General features: G+C 51.7%; 3 protein-coding genes across 5 annotated transcripts in view; 1 reads left to right on the top strand and 2 right to left on the bottom strand.

Moving 5' to 3' along the window:
• The window catches only part of POLH (DNA polymerase eta), a 277,794-nt gene that overhangs the window by 221,875 nt on the left and 36,711 nt on the right, over positions 1-19,208 (bottom strand). The window lies entirely within an intron of this gene.
• On the bottom strand, positions 846-6,378 carry MAD2L1BP (MAD2L1 binding protein). Its single transcript, XM_006748959.3, has 3 exons — positions 6,227-6,378; positions 5,445-5,710; positions 846-3,406 (listed from the first exon to the last, which is right to left on the bottom strand). The coding sequence occupies exons 1-3, from the start codon at positions 6,270-6,272 to the stop codon at positions 2,894-2,896; spliced, it is 825 nt and encodes a 274-aa protein (XP_006749022.1). The 5' UTR covers positions 6,273-6,378; the 3' UTR covers positions 846-2,893.
• Positions 10,124-17,857, top strand: GTPBP2 (GTP binding protein 2). 3 transcript variants are annotated; one of them, XM_031020065.2, is made up of 13 exons: positions 10,220-10,341; positions 10,920-11,026; positions 12,089-12,115; positions 12,402-12,586; positions 12,937-13,045; positions 13,226-13,423; positions 13,723-13,897; positions 14,056-14,275; positions 14,692-14,827; positions 14,965-15,023; positions 15,573-15,744; positions 16,153-16,317; positions 16,553-17,857. In XM_031020065.2, the coding sequence occupies exons 4-13, from the start codon at positions 12,453-12,455 to the stop codon at positions 16,727-16,729; spliced, it is 1,545 nt and encodes a 514-aa protein (XP_030875925.1). In that variant the 5' UTR covers positions 10,220-10,341; positions 10,920-11,026; positions 12,089-12,115; positions 12,402-12,452; the 3' UTR covers positions 16,730-17,857. The 3 variants fall into 3 exon arrangements, with proteins under 3 accessions (XP_081684440.1, XP_006749023.2, XP_030875925.1); XM_006748960.3 differs by lacking the exon at positions 10,920-11,026 and having other exon boundaries at positions 10,125-10,341; XM_081828314.1 differs by lacking the exons at positions 10,920-11,026; positions 13,226-13,423 and having other exon boundaries at positions 10,124-10,341.

Below are 19,208 nucleotides of genomic sequence, written 5' to 3'. Positions count from 1 at the left end.
AGGATTCCACCCACCCGGCCGCCCCCGGCCCCGCCCTCCCGGAACCTCAGGCCCGCCCTGCTCCCGACACAGCCCTTCCTTCCCCAAGTCTGGGCACACACTGGCTCCTGTCCTCGGTCCTTCCCGCGTTGGGGACCGCACGTGTTCTGCTGTCACGGTAACGGCGTGGTTTCCCCTAACATAGGTAGCCTACCGTGTGGGATTGAAGGTCCCCAGTTCCATGGATATTTTTGCCTTTTCTGAGCCTTTCCAAGAGTTGAATAATTGAGTCCTCACCGTATATGCAATGAGGGCTTGGGAAGAAAAATAACCCAACAGTAACGTTAGCTGTATTATTTCACTCCAGTTGTGTCCCTTCTTGGCCTCAGAATTGTGTGAAGAAAAGAATTTGAGATCTTGGCTCTAACAGTCTAGGAATCTAAGACAATTAACCCCCACCCCAAGCCAGGTCCTACAGAGTGGGGGGGGGGGGTCCATCGTTCCATTCTCCTCAGTCTTCATGAGATGTCTCTCTTCACCCCTTCCATAGGACTATTCCACCCAAGTGACAAATGGAGACCTAGGCACTGGGGCAAGGCCCACACCTTGGGGGAGCAGGGTGTGAAGAGAAGTACAAAAAGGATGACATCACCTGCCACCTACATTTAGCTACCTCGGCCCTACAACTGTTGCTTTTAGGCCCAAATGGTAGCAACGTAGAAAAGGCCAGAACCCTACTGCAGCTGGGGCTTTTCACTCCCTGGGTTAGAGACTACGTCACATCCAACTCCAGAGTCCCCAGCCAAGGTCAAACAGGTGAACAGATGCCTCAGCAAGCCTGTTGTCAAGGAAAGAGATGGGATGTGTTGAATTTTTTAAGATTTTATTTATTTATTTGAGAGAGGGAGAGAGAGAGAGAAACAGAGAGAGGGCATGAACAGGGGGAGAGGGAGAAGCAGACTCCCCACTGAGCAGGGAGCCCAACAGCCTGTTGTTAATATTAACTGACCTTTTCATTTCTGGATTCCTTTGGAGAGGACTCATGCAATCAGAATGACGTGGTCCCCCGTGCCAAGCCAAGAGAGAAATAAGTGTCTAAATTACCCAGATAATTACTTTGTTTTGATTATCTGGGCATTGCTTATGAAGGCTTTTACAATTTGAGGGAGCTGACTTGGCCTAAGGTGTTTTCCATCTCAGAACAATCTAACTCCCTTGTCCAAAACTCTTCCTCCCCGTAGAGCCCTCACCCTGTCCATTCCCAAGTAGGATATGGCCCCAGTTCCTCTTTTGTAATGCAGTATCCTCAAACCAAAAACCAGCTGAAATTCTAACTGGTGGAATATGCTTCAAGTGGTCACAGCACCAAAAATCACCCAAACCTTTTGTCCTCACTGATTCCATATGTACTGACCACTTATTACCGGCAGCTTCCTTGTCAGGAACCATGGTCTGAAGCCAGGAAAGGGAGTCCTGCAGATTTCCAATGCTACCACCTTTGGCAGAGTGAGCCTGCTTATCTCAGAGTAAAACCACACAGGCCATACAGCACAATGTACAGTACTCAGCCTCTGGAGCCGGGTGGACTGGGTTAGAATCCAGGTTTCACCACATAGGCAAGTTATTCTATTTCCCAACCCTCATCTGTAAGATGGGAACAACACATACTGTGGAAGGTTGTTACATGAGATCATGTATGTAAAGTGCTTAAAACACAGTATAAAATTTAAACCATGTTTTATGTTTTCTTACCATAAAACATTCTTCGTAAAACATAAAAAATAGTATATATTTATACTGTCCCCATTTACACACACACACACACACACACACACACACACACAAACCTGCCTATCTCCAACACCAGCAGGGTAAGGACTCTGTCTTCAACTTGCTTCCAAGAAACAAGCAGGTGTTCTCAGGGACAAAAGCATCAATGCTTAGCAGTCAGGATGGCAACAAGCCAGAGAAGAGCAAAGATCAGGATGGCCAAGTCAGAGGCGCAGCTGAGGGGAAGTGCCGCAGGTGGGAGAGTGGGGTGTGCCTAAGGACAGTGTGGCCAACAGGGACTGCCCGCGGCCACCAGACGACGGCAATGCAGACAGGCTAGGCAGAATCCCCGAAGGGACAGCTGGCCTCGGGAGCTGTTCCCGCGGGTTTGCAGCTTTGCAAAGGCCCTCTCAGTTTTCCTTTCTCAGCCGATTCTCTCAGCCCCTTTTCCCCTGTGTGACCTTTGGCACACATACCGTAATGATCACAAAAACCCCTATGTGGCAAGGAAAGGAGGTCAGGCTAGCGGGTAGCTGATGAGGACTCTAGTCCCAACTCTGACATCAAAGTGTTACAGAACCTTAGCCAAGTCCCTTCACTTCCCAGATGGGCCTAGGGCTGATGAAGAGAAAGAACCATCAGTTAAAAAAAAAAAATCCTAGAAGCCCTGAAGCATAAGAGGCCAAGGAGAAAGACAAAATAATCTTAACCCTGGAAATCTTTAAGCCAAGAGTTACTGGATAATTTAATGCAAATCCATTCATTTTTTTTATATTCAACTTCATTATGTCCCTAGTAAAAATTCTGAAAGACCACAGCAAAAAGCGTAATAGGACCACTTCCATAAGAGTGTCTGTCTATGGGCCCACATTTGCTTTCCAACCCGAACAGAAATGCCTGACCCAGCACCTTCTGGGAAAACCAACCTTCGATTCAGAGAGATGTGTTCAGTGATAATTATGACAGCCACAGCCACAAAACCAGCCCACCAGGAAGTCTAAGGAGGGGAGGCAGGCAGCTGGAAGGACAGAACATTCCTCTCACCAGGAAGCAACTCCAGCTCCAAGCAAGAGATGGGTGACTTGATGCCACAGGGGCAAAGATCATTTAAGCCATTGTGTTCACGATGAAGAAGCACCCCCATTCACTCATGGAAGCCTTTAAGTGTCACTGGTGCCTGGAACCAAATGTAATCCTCCCAGGCCGTGGCTGGGATAGAGGGTCTGCCACAGGACAGGGTCACAGTCAGTTTGTGGCCACGGGTGGGCACTCGGTAGTTGAGCTTGGGTCGAAACCAATCTTCTCCACAGTCCCGGTGCCCCTGTGCCATGACAATGGTGCCCATGAGCGGAGGAGCCTGGAGCTCACTGAAGGCATCAGCCATGAAAATGGCTCGGAAGAGACGGCGCAAACAAGCTGCTGTGCTCAGGCTCTGGTCCATGCTGTTGGGGGCCAAGCGGGACAAGTCAAGCTCGTAGAACTCCTTGGGACTTAAGGCACTGCCACCAAGGAGGATAAGCACGCGGGGTACTAATGTCCGGGCAAAGAAACCCTCTAGATGGCTGAGGACGCTCTCCAGTTCTGCCAGGGCTTGTTGGCATTTCCTGCTGCTCACTTCAGCGGTGGCCCGAGCTTTCTTCTTCATCACATCTTCGGCCTGTGAGGACAAAGACCAGTGAAAGGGAAGGACGAGATGGGGGAAGCTAATGCCCTTTGAAGAACCCTGTGGGGATGCAGTATACTTCTGGGACTGGGTTTCCATGGCCATGACACTGGGTTTTTATCAGAGGGCAATATACTTAAAAAGGAAAATGCATTCTTTGTACAAAATCATACCTTTCCCATGCTCAGAACAGCAAAGACAGTACTCTGAAGCAGGAGGGCATCCAGAAATAAGCAACTAAAATAGTCAAGGAGATTTGGTGGCATGGCAGGTGGCAGACTTTGCTGTGCCATGAGTGACAACAGGAAATGAGGATAATCTGGATTAATAAAGGTGATTCTGGAGTTGGTCTTCCAGTTAAATGTGGAAAATTAAACACATGCTTATTTGTGGTCCCATCTAAAATACTACTAAATGAGATAAAAAGGAAGGGAGGGAGGGGAGAAAGAAAGGGAACTCCCAAGGGCAAAGAGAACTGGGAAGCAGACAAAGGTAACCACAATTTCTGGAAAAGAGAAGGCAGATGGAAGAATTCAAGGGAGCTGAATACCAAGTGCTAAAAGAGGGAACCCCCCATGAAAAGCAAACCGATTCACACTGCAGAACCCCAGAAGGGCTCAGGAATTGACAATTTAGGTACCACAGAAAAATGAACAGAGAGGAATTGAGTGAAAACCCATGTGAGGACCCTTAGATCATCTCCCAATTTCCTCCACCCAGTCTTCTCCAGAGAGAAGACTTTCCATACTGATGTTTTGGGAGTCCTCCAAAGAGACCACTAGGTTCCTACCCAATATCCTCAGAGTGAAGTCTACAGCTCACAAGGCCCAGCCATGCACACAGAGCTTTCATTAATTTATTCTTAAATATTCATCAGACACAGAATAAAAGCCTCTAACATGAAAGTCAGAGACCAAAACAAATAGGAAACTGAGAAACTGAACAGAGTAAAAGTTCAAAAATACAATAATGAATATCCTCAAGTAAGAGAAGATCATATAGACATGAAACAACAGGATGGTATAAAAAAGAAACATGGAAAAAATTAGAAAGAGCTCTTAAGACTATGATCACAGGGGCGCCTGGGTGGCTCAGTTAGTTAAGTGTCTGCCTCTGGCTCAGGTCAGGATCCCAGGGTTCTGGGACTGAGCCCCATGTCAGGCTCCCTGTTCAGCGGGGGTCTGCTTCTCCCTCTGCCCCTCCCCCACCCCTACTCATTCTCTCTCTGTCTCAAATAAATAAATAATCTTTTTTTTTTTTGAAGATTTTATTTATTTATTTGACAGAGAGAGGAAGAGCAGGAACACAAGCAGGGGGAGTGGAAAAGGGAGGAGCAGACCCCCACTGAGCAGGGAGCCCGATGCAGGGCTGATCCTAGGACCCTGGGATCACGACCCAAGCCGAAGGCAGACAGACACTTAATAACTGAGCCACCCAGGCACCCCATAAATAAAAAATCTTAAAAAAAAAAAAAATTATGATTGCCAAAGAAAATTATAAAAGTGTTAGAATATAAAGTCAAGGAAGTCCCCCAGTAAGTAAAACATAAAAATAAAGATGGGGGGTGCCTGGGTGGCTCAGTCAGTTAAGCGTCTCCCTTGGGTTCAGGTCATGATTCCAGGGTCCTGGGATCAAGCCCTGCACGGGGCTCCCTGCTCAGTGGGAGGCCTGCTTCTCCCTCTGCCTGCCGCTCTCCCTGCTTGTGCTCTATCAAATAAATAAAATCTTAAAAAAAACCCACAAAGACAAAGGGATGAACATCTGGGGAGAAAAGACATTAAAATTAAAAGGTCAGTTCATCAAGTCCAAATGCAACACAATAGCAGTTTCAGAAAAAGAAAATGAGAAAATGCTGGAGGGTTAGACTATCAAAGACTTGGGTGGGGAGAAACTAAAGCCATGCGGCTGAAACACATTCCTTACAGCTGTTGAGGCTGACAGGGCCTGGAAGATTCCTCAGAACCCCTTTTCACCTGCCTACCGTGTACAGTCACAGTCTCCTCACCAGCTTTCTCCCAAAGCCTGTGCCTACCTGGGTAGAAGGTTTTCGATAGAAGTGCTTAAGCTGTTCATAGGGCAGAGGCAGTTGTTGGCGCTGGTACATGATATGCTTTAGAAGTTCACAAGTAAACCGACAGCAGCCTTCCTGGCTCACAGGCCCGGGAAACACCACTGGCACCATGCAGTCTCTGGGGCGAAAGGGCTCCGAAAGGTTGGGAAGTTCTTGAGTAGAGGTAGTCTCAAGTAGTTCTATCTGGGGGACGTGGGTTTCCTCTGACTTCTCATACCATTCCAAATCTAGTAGGTGCGCAGAGGGACAGAAGAGAGACAAAAAATTTAAAAGCCAGTCAGTCTTCTCATTCCCTTGTACTGGGGAGGGGACAGCCCGACACATTCCCTCCGCAAACTCCTTGAGGGTGGTGGCGGGGAGATTCCAGACCCCAGTCGCCTAAGATGATTTCAGTGACGGCTGGATGGGGAATGGGAATGGGGGAGGGAGAATTTCGGACGCCGTGACTAGGGCTCCGCTCAGAAAGTGGAGGCCCTAACCCGGGGAAATTCGTTTACACTAAGAGTAATCAAGCGGGATCCAGAACGCCGCGGAGAGGAAGACAGAGTAGGGACGAACCAATGGGATCCAGGACCGAGGGGGCGATGGAGTACCTGGAGCCGAGCGGGAGCCAGGAGGGACGCCGGCAAATGGGGGCAAGGAAGACGGGCCAGAGAAAGGGTCATGGACTAAAAGACTGGATAGCGGCGGTAGGGAAGAAACAGGTCCCCAAGGCTCCCCGAGCTCCGAAGCCCAGGCCTTACCAGGTACTGCAGGCCGGCACAGCACTTCCGGCTCCGGAGCCGCCATCACGACCTCCTCCCGCTTCTCCTTGCGGTTTGAATAGGCGCCTCGCGGGGTATCATGGGAAGCCCTTGCCTCCACTTCCGGCTCGACTGGGACGAGTGGGGGCGCGGCGCCGCCGCAGTGGTGGAAGCTGGGCGGGGTTGGGATTTGAGCCCGGTGCTCTCTCCGAACACTCCTGCACGGGTTCCGCCGAGCCCTTCCCCCACAGGGAACCCACGCTCTCTCAGCCACTGAGGTCTGCCTTCCAGAGGACACTCGCCCTCACGCACCCATTCTCTCCTGCGTTCACTCTTCACTGTGCACCTACTTCGTGCCAGGCCCTGTCCTAGGTGCTGGAGCCTCTGGCAAACAAGCAGAAGGCGGTTGCTGTCCTAAGGGGTTTGCTGCCTAGAAATACGATACCATGTGATGAATTATATACCGTGGGGTGTGCACGGGCTGTGGATAGAAGAACCGGCCACCTAAGCTAGCGGGGTGGTCCCAGAGGAAATGTGCCCAGGAAACTGTGACCTATAGGATGAGTAAAAGTAAAGAGGAGGGCTTAGGTATCCTGGAGACCTTGAGAGACAAGAGCATCCTCCATTCAAGGAATGAAAAGAGTTCAAGGGCGCCTGGGTGGCTCAGTAGGTTGAGTGAGGGACTCTTGATTTGGGCTCAGGTCATGATCTCAGGGTCAGGACATTAACTCTGCAAGGGGCTCTGCGCTCAGTGCCAGAGTCTGCTTGAGATTCTCTCTCTCCCTCTCCCTCTGCTCCTCACCCACTCACGCTCTCTCTCTCTAAATAAATTTTAAAAACTTAAAAAGGAAAGAAAAGAGTTCAAATTATAAAGAGTTAAGGCTGTGGCAGACAAACAGGATCCAGATCATGGTAAAGCTTTACATGAGCGTTACTCAGCGCCCCAAATAAATCTTTTTTAAAAATGGATTGAAGGGGTGCCTGGGTGGTTCAGTCGGTTAAGTATCTGCCTTTGGCTCAGGTCCTGATCCCAGGATCATGGGATCAAGCCCCGAGTCAGAGAGCCTGCTTCTCCCTCTTCCTTTGTGCCTTCCCTCCACTTGTGCTCACTCTAGCTCTCTCTATCTCTCAAATAAATAAATAAAATCTTTTAAAAAATAAAATGGATTGGGGCACCTGGGTGGCTCAGTTCGTTAAGCGACTGCCTTCGGCTCAGGTCATGATCCTGGAGTCCCAAGATCGAGTCCCACACTGGGCTCCCTGCTCGGCAGGGAGTCTGCTTCTCCCTCTGACCCTCCCCCCTTTCGTGCTCTCTCTCTCAAATAAATAAATTTTTAAAAAATAATAAAATGGATTAAAGATCTAAACATAAAAATAAACCTCCAAACTCCTTGAAGAAAATATTGGGGAATAATTCATAATCTAGCAGTGGTGTTACCCTAGGCATGACACAAAACCAAGAAAGTATAAATGGAAAGATTGCTACTTTGAATTTATTTTTAAATTTTTTTAATTTTTTTATTTCATTATTTATTTGTCAGAGAGAGAGGGAGAGAGAGAGAACAAGCAGGTGGTGTGGCAGGCAGGGGGACTGGCAGGCAGAGGGAGAAGCAGGCTCCCCGCTGAGCAAAGAGCCCAACTCGGGACTCGATCCCAGGACCCTGAGATCATGACCCAAGCCGAAGGCAGACGCTTAACCAACTGAGCCACCCACGTGTCCCTGAATTTAAAACTTATGTAAAGGTACTCTACACAAAGAATAAATGACTAATTATATACCAGGAAAAATTGTGTGTGTGTGTGTGTGTGTGTGTAATCCCATAGCCAAACACCTCATAAGCAACCCCTCCAGGAAACCAAACACATCTACTACCTTCCATCTCCCAGGACCCTGATCTCCTCCTAGACAGTCATCCCTGTTTAGTCTACTCCTCTGCCAGCCTTCACTCCTGTCCGTGGTAAGCTAGGTTGTTCAAGAATGGGATATCAGAATAGGTTATCCCCTCCCATTTCTTAGAAGAAATTCTCCACTAAGGAGAAAAGAGGATTGGGATGGATGAAGTGAAATTTTGTATGTTGGGTCATTGAAAGACACAAGGAGATGAGAGGATGAGTGTTATCAGGCAAGTGCAGCAGGCCCTGGTTATCAAGGGAACACAGAGTTGGTGGTGGTGAGAATGTTGGGGGAATAGTCTTGGCTCTCCCTTCCAACTTCCATCCTTCTTGAGATCTCTTACTGAGTTCCTCAGTCTCAGCCTCTAAGTAGCAGTTTTCCTGGCAGGGTCGTGCCCCTGGCTGGAGTTGACCTCTGCAGCATTACCTTCCTTTCGCTGAATAGGGTGGAAAAGAGAGAAGTCATGCGTGCTTTCAACCACTGAAGACCGCAAAATTGGCTGGATCTGCTGGGCCCTTTTGCAGATTTTGGTCCTTCTGCTTCCATGGCTTTGGGGAGTTATGCCTTGTGGAGAGCAACTGAATGATAAGTAACCCACCTCCCTCCTTGTAGTCTTGAGGGGAAGCCATGGACTCCACGAGGTCTGAACCCCTGAAAGGATCACCAGAGGTAAGTCACTGTTGCAGCTTCTAGTTTTCCAAGGAAAACTGAGACCTGGAGGGAAGGGTCGTTTTATTACCTGGCTGTGTGAGAGCATCTCGATGTTTGTGAAAGAGGGGAAGTGGACATAGGGTGAATGGTGAATCATGGGACAGCCATGGGGCTAGGAATTGAACCCTGGCGTCCTGACTCCCAGCCCTGCAACACTAATTGCTTCTCCACTCTGCCTTTCCAGTGTCTTGTGCGCTGGTTTTCTGTCGCTGAGTGTTTATTCTTTGCCGACTGCAAGAGCCCTAAAGAGCAAGAGAGATGGCTTGGCGAGAAAGTCAAAAGTCAGTAATCCCGGGCCCTTGGCCAAGTTTCTATTGCCAGCCACTTCTCCCAGCCACAGCCCTAGCAGTGGCTGACGTAACCCGAGCCCCAGCCCCGCCCCAAGTAGGGGCCAGGCGCCTCCTACCGGCCTGGCTATTTTAAAACTAAACTCGCTGTGCCGGGATTGGTTCGGCTTCAAAACAAAGGGGAGGGGTAATACTCGCTAAGGGCATCCTTGTAGCCCTCGGGCTGCAAGGCTGGTTTATAGGTTCGGGCCTCGTGTCGGTGGCACCGCGGTGTCTCGGGTTGCTAAAACCAGCCCCCGGAGGGTACCAGCCTGGTAATAAAGTAGTGACTACTGGGTAAAGGTGGCATAATCATTGCAACAATAACAGCCGTAATTAAGCTAACCACCATCTGCCTCCGCCCTGGCATTCGCCCTGACTCACCCCGACGGCACGCCAGCTGTCGGGGAAGAAACTGAGGCAGGGGCGGAGCCAGCCGGCTGGAGGGACCAGTCGCCCTGAATTTTGCAGCTCTCCAGGTCCAAAACCTGTTGTCTGGGATCTCGCTAAGGGGCCAAACCAAGGAGTGCAAAGCTTGATTCTGATGTAAGCTCTCCACCTCGGGTGACTGCCCCACCCCCAGGCTGCGGGTCCCTAATCTTTTCCCCCAAGGAGGCCCTAGGAGAAGACCCGCTCAGAGCAAGGAGATTGGGAATCAGACTACAGCTCCCCTAGGCCTTTGCGTGCAAAGGCGCACTCCTTGCCTACGCCCCGAAGCCTCGTCGCGGCCCCTTGAGCTGCAATGCCTCCTGGGAATTGTAGGGCATCGGCAGCTCATTTAGGGGAGGTCCCAGGCTTGAGGACTCTATCTCCCGTGGTGCCCCGCGGCTGTTTCTGACGCGACCCCGGGCCAGAGAAGGGCGGGGGCGTGGCCTGCGGAGGGCCCCACCCCGCTCTCCTCTGGCTGGCCCGACGCGGCGGTGGCAGTAGGGGCGGCGGCGGCGGCGGCGGTGGCGGTGGGGGGGAGGGGCCGGGCGGGGGGCTGGTGGCAGCGGCGGATGGACTCGCGGGTATCGGAGCTGTTCGGCGGCTGCTGCCGGCCCGGAGGGGGCCCGGCCGTGGGCGGAACCCTTAAGGCTAGGGGGGCCGGCGGCAGCAGCGGCTGCGGGGGCCCAAAGGGGAAAAAGAAGAACGGAAGGAACAGAGGGGGCAAAGCCAACAATCCTCCGTACTTGCCCCCCGAGGTGAGCCCCATGAGAAGTGGCGGGTGAGGAGAGGAAACCACTCTTTCCGGTCCCGGGACTCCAGGGAGGCGGAGCAGAGGGAATTGATACCCCCTTCCGGTGTCAGAACACAGTGGGGAGAAGGGAACCCTTCCTTCCGGTCCCAGGACCCCTGGGAGGACTTTCCTTCTGGTGTCAGGACCCCAGGGAGGAAGATTGGGGAGGGAGGATTTCTGGAAGAGGATTCTGATCTAGTAACCTCAGGAGGAGAAGTGGCGAAAGGGTATCCCCCTTTCATCCCCTTGGAGAAAGCAAAGTAGAATGCCCTGGCTTCATCCTTCTGCAACAGAAGGGAGACTGCATCCTGGGATGAGAAGGCAGCAGAGTTTTCTAAACTTGTTCCACAGGGGAGGAGGGGAGTACTGGGGAAAAGAGCAATATGTTCCGCCTCTGTCCCTGAGTACACATATACACACGCATAAAAGCAGACAACAGTCAGGCTTAAGTCCTCTTGCCCTTTGTCCTATGAGGAAGTGGGGATGGCTTCCTGCCCCATCTATCCCTAAGGCAGAGAATAACTGCTGTTTTGTCCCTCTTAGGAAAGGAGGACCGAGGGGGAAGAGCCTAAGCCAGTGGTTATCAAACTTTAGCATGTATCAGAATCACCTGGATTGCTGCCTCACCCCTGGAGTTTCTGATTCAGTAGGTCAGAGGTGGGCCTGATACTCCGCGTTTCTTACAGGTTCCCAGGCAGTGCTAATGCTACTGGTCCTGGGATCACACTTTGAGAACCATTGGCCTAGACCGTCATCCTTGTACCACTTTTCTGAAGCCACCCATCCTAATTCTTCACCTGTAGCAAAATGATAAAAAGGAAGATCTTTGTTAATGGGAAAAGATCTCCCTTTTACTCCATGAGGTAGAGATTGTGGGTGAAGACCTGTTAAGAGCCTGGAAGTCAGAGGGCCTTGAAGAGATGGAATGATGACAGGAAGGGAAAAAGAAAAATGGCCAGGGAGGAGGAGTGCCAAAATGCAGGACAGGCACAAGAAGCAAATCTCTTATCCTGTTGCACCCTAGAGGGGAAGGCTCAGGCAACAGGTTGCTTCTGTGGTGGGTCACCTGATAGAGGGAAGATGTAGAGGAGGTTGTGTGGGTGGATTCAGGATTTCAGGCATGTGAATCTGGTTTGTGGAGTCTGTCCCCTTTATTGCATTTCCTGAGTTTCTTCTCTTCATCTCAGCCCCAACTTTGGAGCCCTGCCCCTCATTTTACCTGGGCTAGTCTCTCATCAGGCTTATAGTGACCAGCGCTGAGCTCACCCTTTGGCCCTGGTCCAGAGCCTCTTGCAGCCTCTTACGCTTGGTGACATCAGCTGAGAGGGGTGGGCCGGAAGGAAATGGTGTCTCCCAGACCAGTGGCAGAGAATGACCTCAGCAACCTGAACACAGGAAATCTGGATTTCTGGGGACAACAGTTTGAGGCCCCAGGGAGAAGGAAGGGGTGATCTTGCATCTAGGAAGAGTATACCACCAGTAATCAAAGAAAAGAGGGACTAGGTTTTTGTTTCTGGCTCACATGGGTGACTCACTGTATTCTTAGAGGCCTTCAGAGAGGTCCATTGGGAGTGAGTAGAGGGTTTGTGTCTAAGCAGGTGCCACTGAGGTTCCTGCTCTCTCAAGTTAGCTGCCTGGGCCCCAGCAGGAGTCAGAGGGAAGTAGAAGTTGGTCAGGACAGTGTGTCAAAACTGCTTTCTGTTTCTTTTCAGGCTGAAGATGGAAACATCGAATATAAAGTGAGTCTTAGGCTGGGGAGGGGCAGGTTGTCCTTGCTGGTATGGGGTGATTTTTTCTGAGATCCTTCCAACCCCATGATGTATAGCAATTTAGGGATATGATTCAGGGTAAAGGCTCTATACCTCATTCTGTTGGAGGGGGACTCACTGTTTGAGGAGACCAGGGATGAGGGGCTTTAAGTGGGAAGGAAAGGTCCTAGTCCTTACAGCAGGACAGGTGGGAGCATGTGGGTTTAGGAGGAGCATCTCTGACTTGATTTTCTTATGACACCTCACCTGTCCTAAGCTGAAGCTGGTGAATCCATCCCAGTACCGCTTTGAGCACCTGGTGACACAGATGAAGTGGCGGCTCCAGGAGGGCCGCGGTGAGGCTGTCTACCAGATTGGGGTAGAGGACAATGGGCTGCTGGTGGGGCTGGCTGAGGAGGAGATGCGGGCATCCCTCAAGACCCTGCACCGGATGGCAGAGAAGTATGCTTCCCAATCCCTATTCTCTTTACCTAACTGGAGAGGACCTGTGAATACCCAGTCACCTTGGGCCTGAGGGGCCAACGCGGGACTTCCTTCTGCTGCCTGCTCTTGACAAAGGGCTGAAGTGGGGAGGGCTAGTGTTCTGGGTTCCTCCATGTTGGACCGAGGCTTTTTTGCTCCTTGATTTAAGATTTGTTTGTTTAAAAGGATGTGGGATAGGCTGGAGGGCGGTAGGAAGCGAAGTCGCGTGTTGGGAGGTGTTGAAAGGCCGTTTGGTCCAGAGCCAGGTTGGAAGGTGGGGGGCAGGAGAGTCCAGGTGAGATGTGGCAGCCGTGGCCTTGCTCTGACAGGGTCGGGGCAGATATCACTGTTCTCCGGGAGCGGGAAGTGGATTATGACAGCGACATGCCCCGGAAGATTACCGAAGTGCTGGTACGAAAGGTCCCTGACAACCAACAGGTGAGCATACACCCTTCCCTTACCTCTCACACCCTTGCTCCCCAGGAGGGTCACTGGCCTGGGAACCTGGGGGCGTCCAGGTCATTATTTGGTCCCCAGGGAGTGTCACTGCCCTTAACCCACCCGTCCGTGGAGAGACGTAAGGGATTGGAGCCCTTACCTCTCGCAATTCATCCACAGTTCCTAGACCTCCGTGTGGCCGTCCTGGGCAATGTGGACTCAGGGAAGTCGACTCTGCTTGGAGTCCTGACCCAGGGAGAGCTGGACAATGGGCGGGGCCGGGCTCGGCTCAACCTTTTCCGCCACCTGCATGAGATTCAGTCTGGCCGAACCTCCAGCATCAGCTTCGAGATCCTGGGCTTTAACAGCAAGGGAGAGGTGCATGCAATCAGCGGGACCCAGTGGGGCCAGACTCTGAGGATGGGATGGTAGTGGTGAAGGACAGAGCCCGAGGACAGAGCCCAAGGGCAGACTTTTTGGAGTAGTGTAGAAGACCCTGAGGGCAGGGAACAAGCTCTGTCTCCTTAGAAAACAAATGGGGAATCAGCTGAGTTATATCAGATATGGGGCTCAGGGGTAGGAGGCAGGGTCACCCAGTGACTGGTTTAGGTCCTGGCGACTCTTAAAGGGTTGGGGAGGCTGACAGGGGGCACTGAGAGCCCTGGGCTCTGGGCCAGGTGGTGAATTACAGTGACTCACGGACGGCAGAAGAGATCTGTGAAAGCAGCTCCAAGATGATCACGTTCATCGACCTGGCAGGCCACCACAAGTACCTACACACTACCATCTTCGGCCTCACCTCCTACTGCCCCGACTGCGCCCTGCTGCTCGTCAGTGCTAACACTGGGATTGGTACGGGGCAGGGGGGCAGGGACGGGGCTGGTGGGGGGTGCTGACTCTCCTACCCTGAGTCTCCTCGAATCCGGGAGTCAGACGAACTCTCCTGTCCCCCCTGCGCCCTCCCACATTCTCACCCCTCTCCTGCTGCCCGCCTTCCTTCTCTGAGGCAGCTGGCACCACAAGGGAGCATCTGGGGCTGGCCTTGGCCCTGAAAGTGCCCTTCTTCATCGTGGTCAGCAAGGTGGACCTGTGTGCCAAGACCACAGTGGAGAGGACAGTACGCCAACTAGAGCGGGTCCTCAAGCAGCCTGGCTGCCACAAAGTCCCCATGCTGGTCACCTCCGAGGATGACGCTGTCACTGCGGCTCAGCAGTTCGCCCAGTCACCCAAGTAAGCCTTCCTCACTCCAGAGCCCTGATCACGGGGAAGGCTGCCGCGTGGCGTCCCACCCCAGGACAAGACCAGTTCTGGCTCAGTTCTGTGTTTTTTCCGGTTGGGATTGTGGGAGGGAGTCTGCTAGCCAGCCTGGAGGCTTGCTGGTGCCTGGGATGCAGGAGACAAAGTGCTATGCCAGGCATTCGCTGTCTCCCTTGGGCTTCGGGGTGAGCCTTGTGAGCCACATTCCTTGGCTGGCTCACAGAGAAAGGACTCAGAGCTCCTGACAAGGTCAGCAGATAGGAGAGAGGTGCCCCTGCCCACTCCCCCCCACCCCCGCCCCAGAAGCTCCCCATTGCATGCAGGGAGCTCTAGCCTCTGCTTCCTATTAGAAGCTTCCTCATCTGTCCATTCCATGCCTCCCTCTACAGCGTCACTCCTATCTTCACGCTGTCCAGCGTATCTGGAGAGAGTCTGGACCTGCTTAAAGTCTTTCTGAATATCTTGCCACCACTCACCAACAGCAAAGAGCAGGAGGAACTCATGCAGCAGCTGACGGAATTTCAGGTAATTTGCCACCTGAACGGGCAGTGAGTTGGAGAACTGGGAGGGACTAATTCTGACCGAGCCCTGAGCCTGTTTCAAGATTTTGGACTTGCCAGCCCTACTTGGCTGGCTGTTGATAGCGTTTTCTTTGGCCTCAGGTGGACGAAATCTACACAGTACCGGAGGTGGGGACAGTTGTTGGAGGGACACTTTCCAGGTGAGTTGCTTTGCTTGCTCCCCATCCCCTTCAGCCCTCACATACCCATACACTCCATCATGGCCTTAAGGAGACCTTGGAGTTGTACAGACCGATCTAAACGACGTGCTTGTTTCCGGATTGGGCTTTCACCATGAGAAGAGCTGGAGAAGGCTAGTCTGTTGACTCAGGAGGGAAGAAATAGTATTGCCGCTAACTAGAAATCTCCAGGCTTCTGAGGGAGAAGTGTGGATCTTGAGCCCCAGTTGTGTTCACCTGACATCATTTCCCCATAGGGAAATGAGAGATCCCTTAAGACTTTTTTCAAAGCACAGGGTGTGTTTAGTGTCAAAGCTGCAGATACCTCTCACCGTCACTACTGGCCTTTCCAGGTATTAGCCGTTAGAGTCTGAAGCTTGAACTGGGGCCTCCTCCCCTGCGCCCCGCCCCGCAATCGAGGGAGTCAGCTTAGAAGGGAAAGAATGTTCTGGGTGACCCTCGCAGAGAAGGAGGTTGTTGGGGGTAGGGGGTGCTAAACTGACACCGTGCCACCTGCCCTCTGGGCCGCAGTGGGATTTGCCGTGAGGGGGACCAGCTGGTGGTGGGCCCCACGGATGATGGCTGCTTCCTGGAGCTGAGAGTGTGCAGCATCCAGCGCAACCGCTCTGCCTGTCGTGTGCTGCGAGCTGGTCAGGCTGCTACGTTGGCCCTCGGGGACTTTGACCGTGCCCTTCTTCGCAAGGTAAGGTGGGAGGATGGGTTGGAGAGGGAACCCAAAGAGAAGTGCCTGGGAGACTGACTGCTTGAATGAGAAGCACCTAAGATGCTTCAGAGGAACTCAAAGGAAATAGTCTCTAACCCAAGAAGGTGGTTACATAGACTGTATGAAAAAGGCTTGGAATACTGAGAATACTTAAATATGGATCATTGTCGTCCAGGAGCCTAGAAATACTAAGCATTAGAAGGATTAGAGGACATGGCAGGGATGAGGAAGAGTTCTAAGTGGAGAGTTTTGAATATTGTCTTCTGAGGCCTTTGTGTTCGAAGTCCTAGAGGAAGAGGTTCAGGAGCTGGAGAGGGTGTGACGGTGGTGGGGGAGGGAGAGACTAATGCAAGGTCTGCCCTTGGTCTGGGGGCTGTGCCTCCGCAGGGCATGGTGATGGTGAGCCCCGAGATGAATCCCACCATCTGCTCAGTGTTCGAGGCAGAGATAGTCCTACTGTTCCATGCCACCACGTTCCGGCGAGGCTTCCAGGTGACAGTACACGTGGGCAATGTACGTCAGACAGCAGTGGTGGAAAAGATCCATGCCAAGGTGAGAGGGACCCAGCCGTGCCGTTTTTCCAGGGAAAAGTTAGAATTCTTCTGCCTCCAGAAAGGAAGGAGGCCTGGCCCCAGACTCACAGAGAACTCCCTGATCCCACAAAGGGGACAGAGCCCCACTCTGGGTGGGTGGAAGCCTGATAGGCCCCTGAGGGTGGAGAGCCAAGGCTCGTAGAGAATGGGATGGGAGGCACTGTCCAGGACGAGTGATGGCATATCTGCTGCAGGACAAGCTGCGGACAGGGGAGAAGGCAGTGGTACGTTTCCGCTTCCTGAAACACCCAGAGTACCTGAAGGTGGGCGCCAAGCTGCTGTTCCGGGAGGGTGTCACCAAGGGCATCGGCCATGTCACCGATGTACAAGCCATTGCAGCAGGAGAGGCCCAGGCCAACATGGGCTTCTGAACTCCTCCAGGCAGGCACAGCTCCATTGCTGTCCCTACAATACATGAGGTGACTTCTGGCCATGCTGCCCACTGTTGGCGGCTCTGTGTGTTAATAGGCAAGGGAGAGACCGGTGCTCTCTGCCCCATGCTCCCTGCCACCTTTCTGGAAGGTGCCAAGCTCGGTGTGGCCAGGGAGGGGCAGTCCTGAGGGAGAAGACAGGAGAATTCAGGGCAGTGCTCAGCAGCTGTGTGCCCACCTGGTTGGCTCATCAACCCTGGCAACCCCATGGCCTGTCTGCTGGAGGGAGCTGACCACCGCCACCTTGGCCCCACTGTCGAGACTGAGCGTGATTCGCCGGTGTGGTCCCTGCACTTCAGGAATTGTCACAACAACTGGGGGTGGTCCTCGAAAGCACTCCTTTTTCTATACCTCTTCTCAAGGCCATGTAAGTTGCCCATCTCTACTTGACTGTGGACAAAAGACATTTGCTCCTGGCCATCTGGTGGCCCAGGGTCTGAAGAAATGGCACAGGGACAGAGCTCCCACCTTGTGCTGAGACATGAGGTCTCTTCCTCAGCTTTGTCTCCTTTCCCTTCTTCACGCAAGGGCCATTTCCCATTTCTCTGCTCATAGGCCCCACAGGTGCTATTTGTCGTGCTGGCCCAGGCGTGGGGCTGCCAAGCTCAGGTTTGGCATACCGAAGGTCAGCTGCATGTCAATCAGTCTTGTCCCCTCCTCTGCAGTGATTTGTTGGTTTTAATGCTGGATCAAACAGTGTTTTACTTTCCCAGACGAGTGACTGGGGACCTGACCCACAGCTCCTCATCCTGCCACCCTTTCCCCCCCCTTCCTGCTCCCATGTAAGTCCTCCCTCTGTTGCAGGGAACCTGGAGGAAAGGGAAAGATGTTGCCATATTTCCTACTCTTTTAGGGCATGGACTCCCTCCTTTCCCTTTGTTAATGTCCTGGGTTCCCCGGACTCAGGGATTTGTTGGTTCAGGTTTCTCTGCATATATGTGTGTGTGTGTGTATATATATATATATACACACACACACATATATATATACACACACACATATATATACATATATATATATTTAAATACACACATATATATTGTACAGAATAAAAAATGTTTTATTGAATACACTGTGCTTATGCTTAAGATACGGGCTCAGCTTCCAGAGCTAGATTCCTCTTCAGGATCAGACAAGTGAAACCCTAACACTGCTGAGCCCTGAATGGGGAAGGAACCCATCTGGTGTCTCATTCACCATTCTTCCTTTCCTCTCCCTCCCATGCGATCAGTGTTCTGGTATTGTGACCTGGCTATTCTGGCCTATTTGCATAGTTCTCAAGTGAGCAGAATAGAAAGTGAAACTGCCGCCTTTTCAGCTGAGATAGGTAACCACGCCCCCTGCTGTGGTCACAGTGGTGAGGAGACCGCTCCGTGCGTGTCAGAGATTTGGAGATTAGTGTGCCAGCTACTTAATGAAGAATGGATCTTAGAGTCTTGGCAATCTGGCCCTCAGACTTTCCCTAGCAATGCAAAATAGCCTGAAGTGAAGTTTACGTAGCCTAAACTGGCTTCTTGGAGCTCTGAGGGCCACCCAGCGAAACCTTAGTCCTTTCTTCCTGTTTCTGTGTTCAGAGTACCTGTCATGTTTTATGGGACTGCGTTTTGAGTACCGATCCTTACAAAAGAAATTTGATGATAAATGTGGCCCAAGGTCCCATGAGGCATTCTGTCTACAGGGTTTTTTGTTTGTTTGTTTTTAAGAGGGAGAGTGCGTGCCAGCGAGCAGCCAGGTTGGTGTTGGGTGGGCGGGTGGACAGAGAGAGAGAAAATCTCCCAAGCTGGGCCTGACACAGGGCTTGATCTCAAGACCCCAAGATCATGACGTGAGCTAAAACCAAGAGTGGGAAGCTGAACCGACTGAGCCACCCAGGCGCCCCCATCTCCAGGGTATTAAAGTAATAGCTTCCCTAACTATTCAAGCTCTGCTGTTTTTAAAAAATATCACTGGCTTAACTTGCTACCGTAAGAAGCCTGTGGTTGAAGAACTTCCTCTTCCTCCTGTGTTGGGGACTAAGAGCTATTTACTTCCTTCTGTGCAGTTGCCGATAAACAGCTCAGAGAGTAGGTTGTATTCAGCGAAAATGTACTATAGCTTTCACCCAACACTGACTTTTGCATGTCTGCCTGCTGTCCCCTCCACAGGCTAATTGTCAGTATGCTGGGGCAGGGTTGGCATTTCCAAGAAAACAGAAGGTGTGCTGCTGGTATGGTCGTGACTAGTTACCCATTCCCCCCGTCTTGGCCTCTAGAAGTCCAATGAAACCAGAGTTTCTACCACATTGCTTTTCTATATGACTCTTTCCAATCAAAGTGTTCAAAATTTGTTCCACTTAATCTGTATAGTACCCGAAGGAGAGTACTGCTTCATTTTAGGGTTGTTTTTTTTTTTTTACTTTTCACTGGATTAAGAAAGGAAA

This window comes from Leptonychotes weddellii, chromosome 8, assembly GCF_054177405.1.
Source record: "Leptonychotes weddellii isolate Sample4059 chromosome 8, ASM5417740v2, whole genome shotgun sequence".
In the NCBI taxonomy this organism is placed as follows: Eukaryota; Metazoa; Chordata; class Mammalia; order Carnivora; family Phocidae; genus Leptonychotes; species Leptonychotes weddellii.
The sequence above is the reverse complement of the archived record's forward strand: the minus strand, read 5'-3'. Positions and strand labels throughout refer to the sequence as shown.

Excerpts from the sequence above, each read along its gene's own strand:
- MAD2L1BP (XM_006748959.3), bottom strand. The coding sequence starts at position 6,272 with ATGGCGGCTCCGGAGCCGGAAGTGCTGTGCCGGCCTGCAGTACCTG. Across the intron at positions 5,711-6,226 it reads GTGCCGGCCTGCAGTACCTG|ATTTGGAATGGTATGAGAAG; the intron begins GTAAGGCCTGGG and ends CGCACCTACTAG. Across the intron at positions 3,407-5,444 it reads ATCGAAAACCTTCTACCCAG|GCCGAAGATGTGATGAAGAA; the intron begins GTAGGCACAGGC and ends TTGTCCTCACAG.
- GTPBP2 (XM_006748960.3), top strand. The coding sequence starts at position 10,156 with ATGGACTCGCGGGTATCGGAGCTGTTCGGCGGCTGCTGCCGGCCCGGA. Across the intron at positions 10,342-12,088 it reads CTCCGTACTTGCCCCCCGAG|GCTGAAGATGGAAACATCGA; the intron begins GTGAGCCCCATG and ends GTTTCTTTTCAG. Across the intron at positions 12,116-12,401 it reads ATGGAAACATCGAATATAAA|CTGAAGCTGGTGAATCCATC; the intron begins GTGAGTCTTAGG and ends ACCTGTCCTAAG.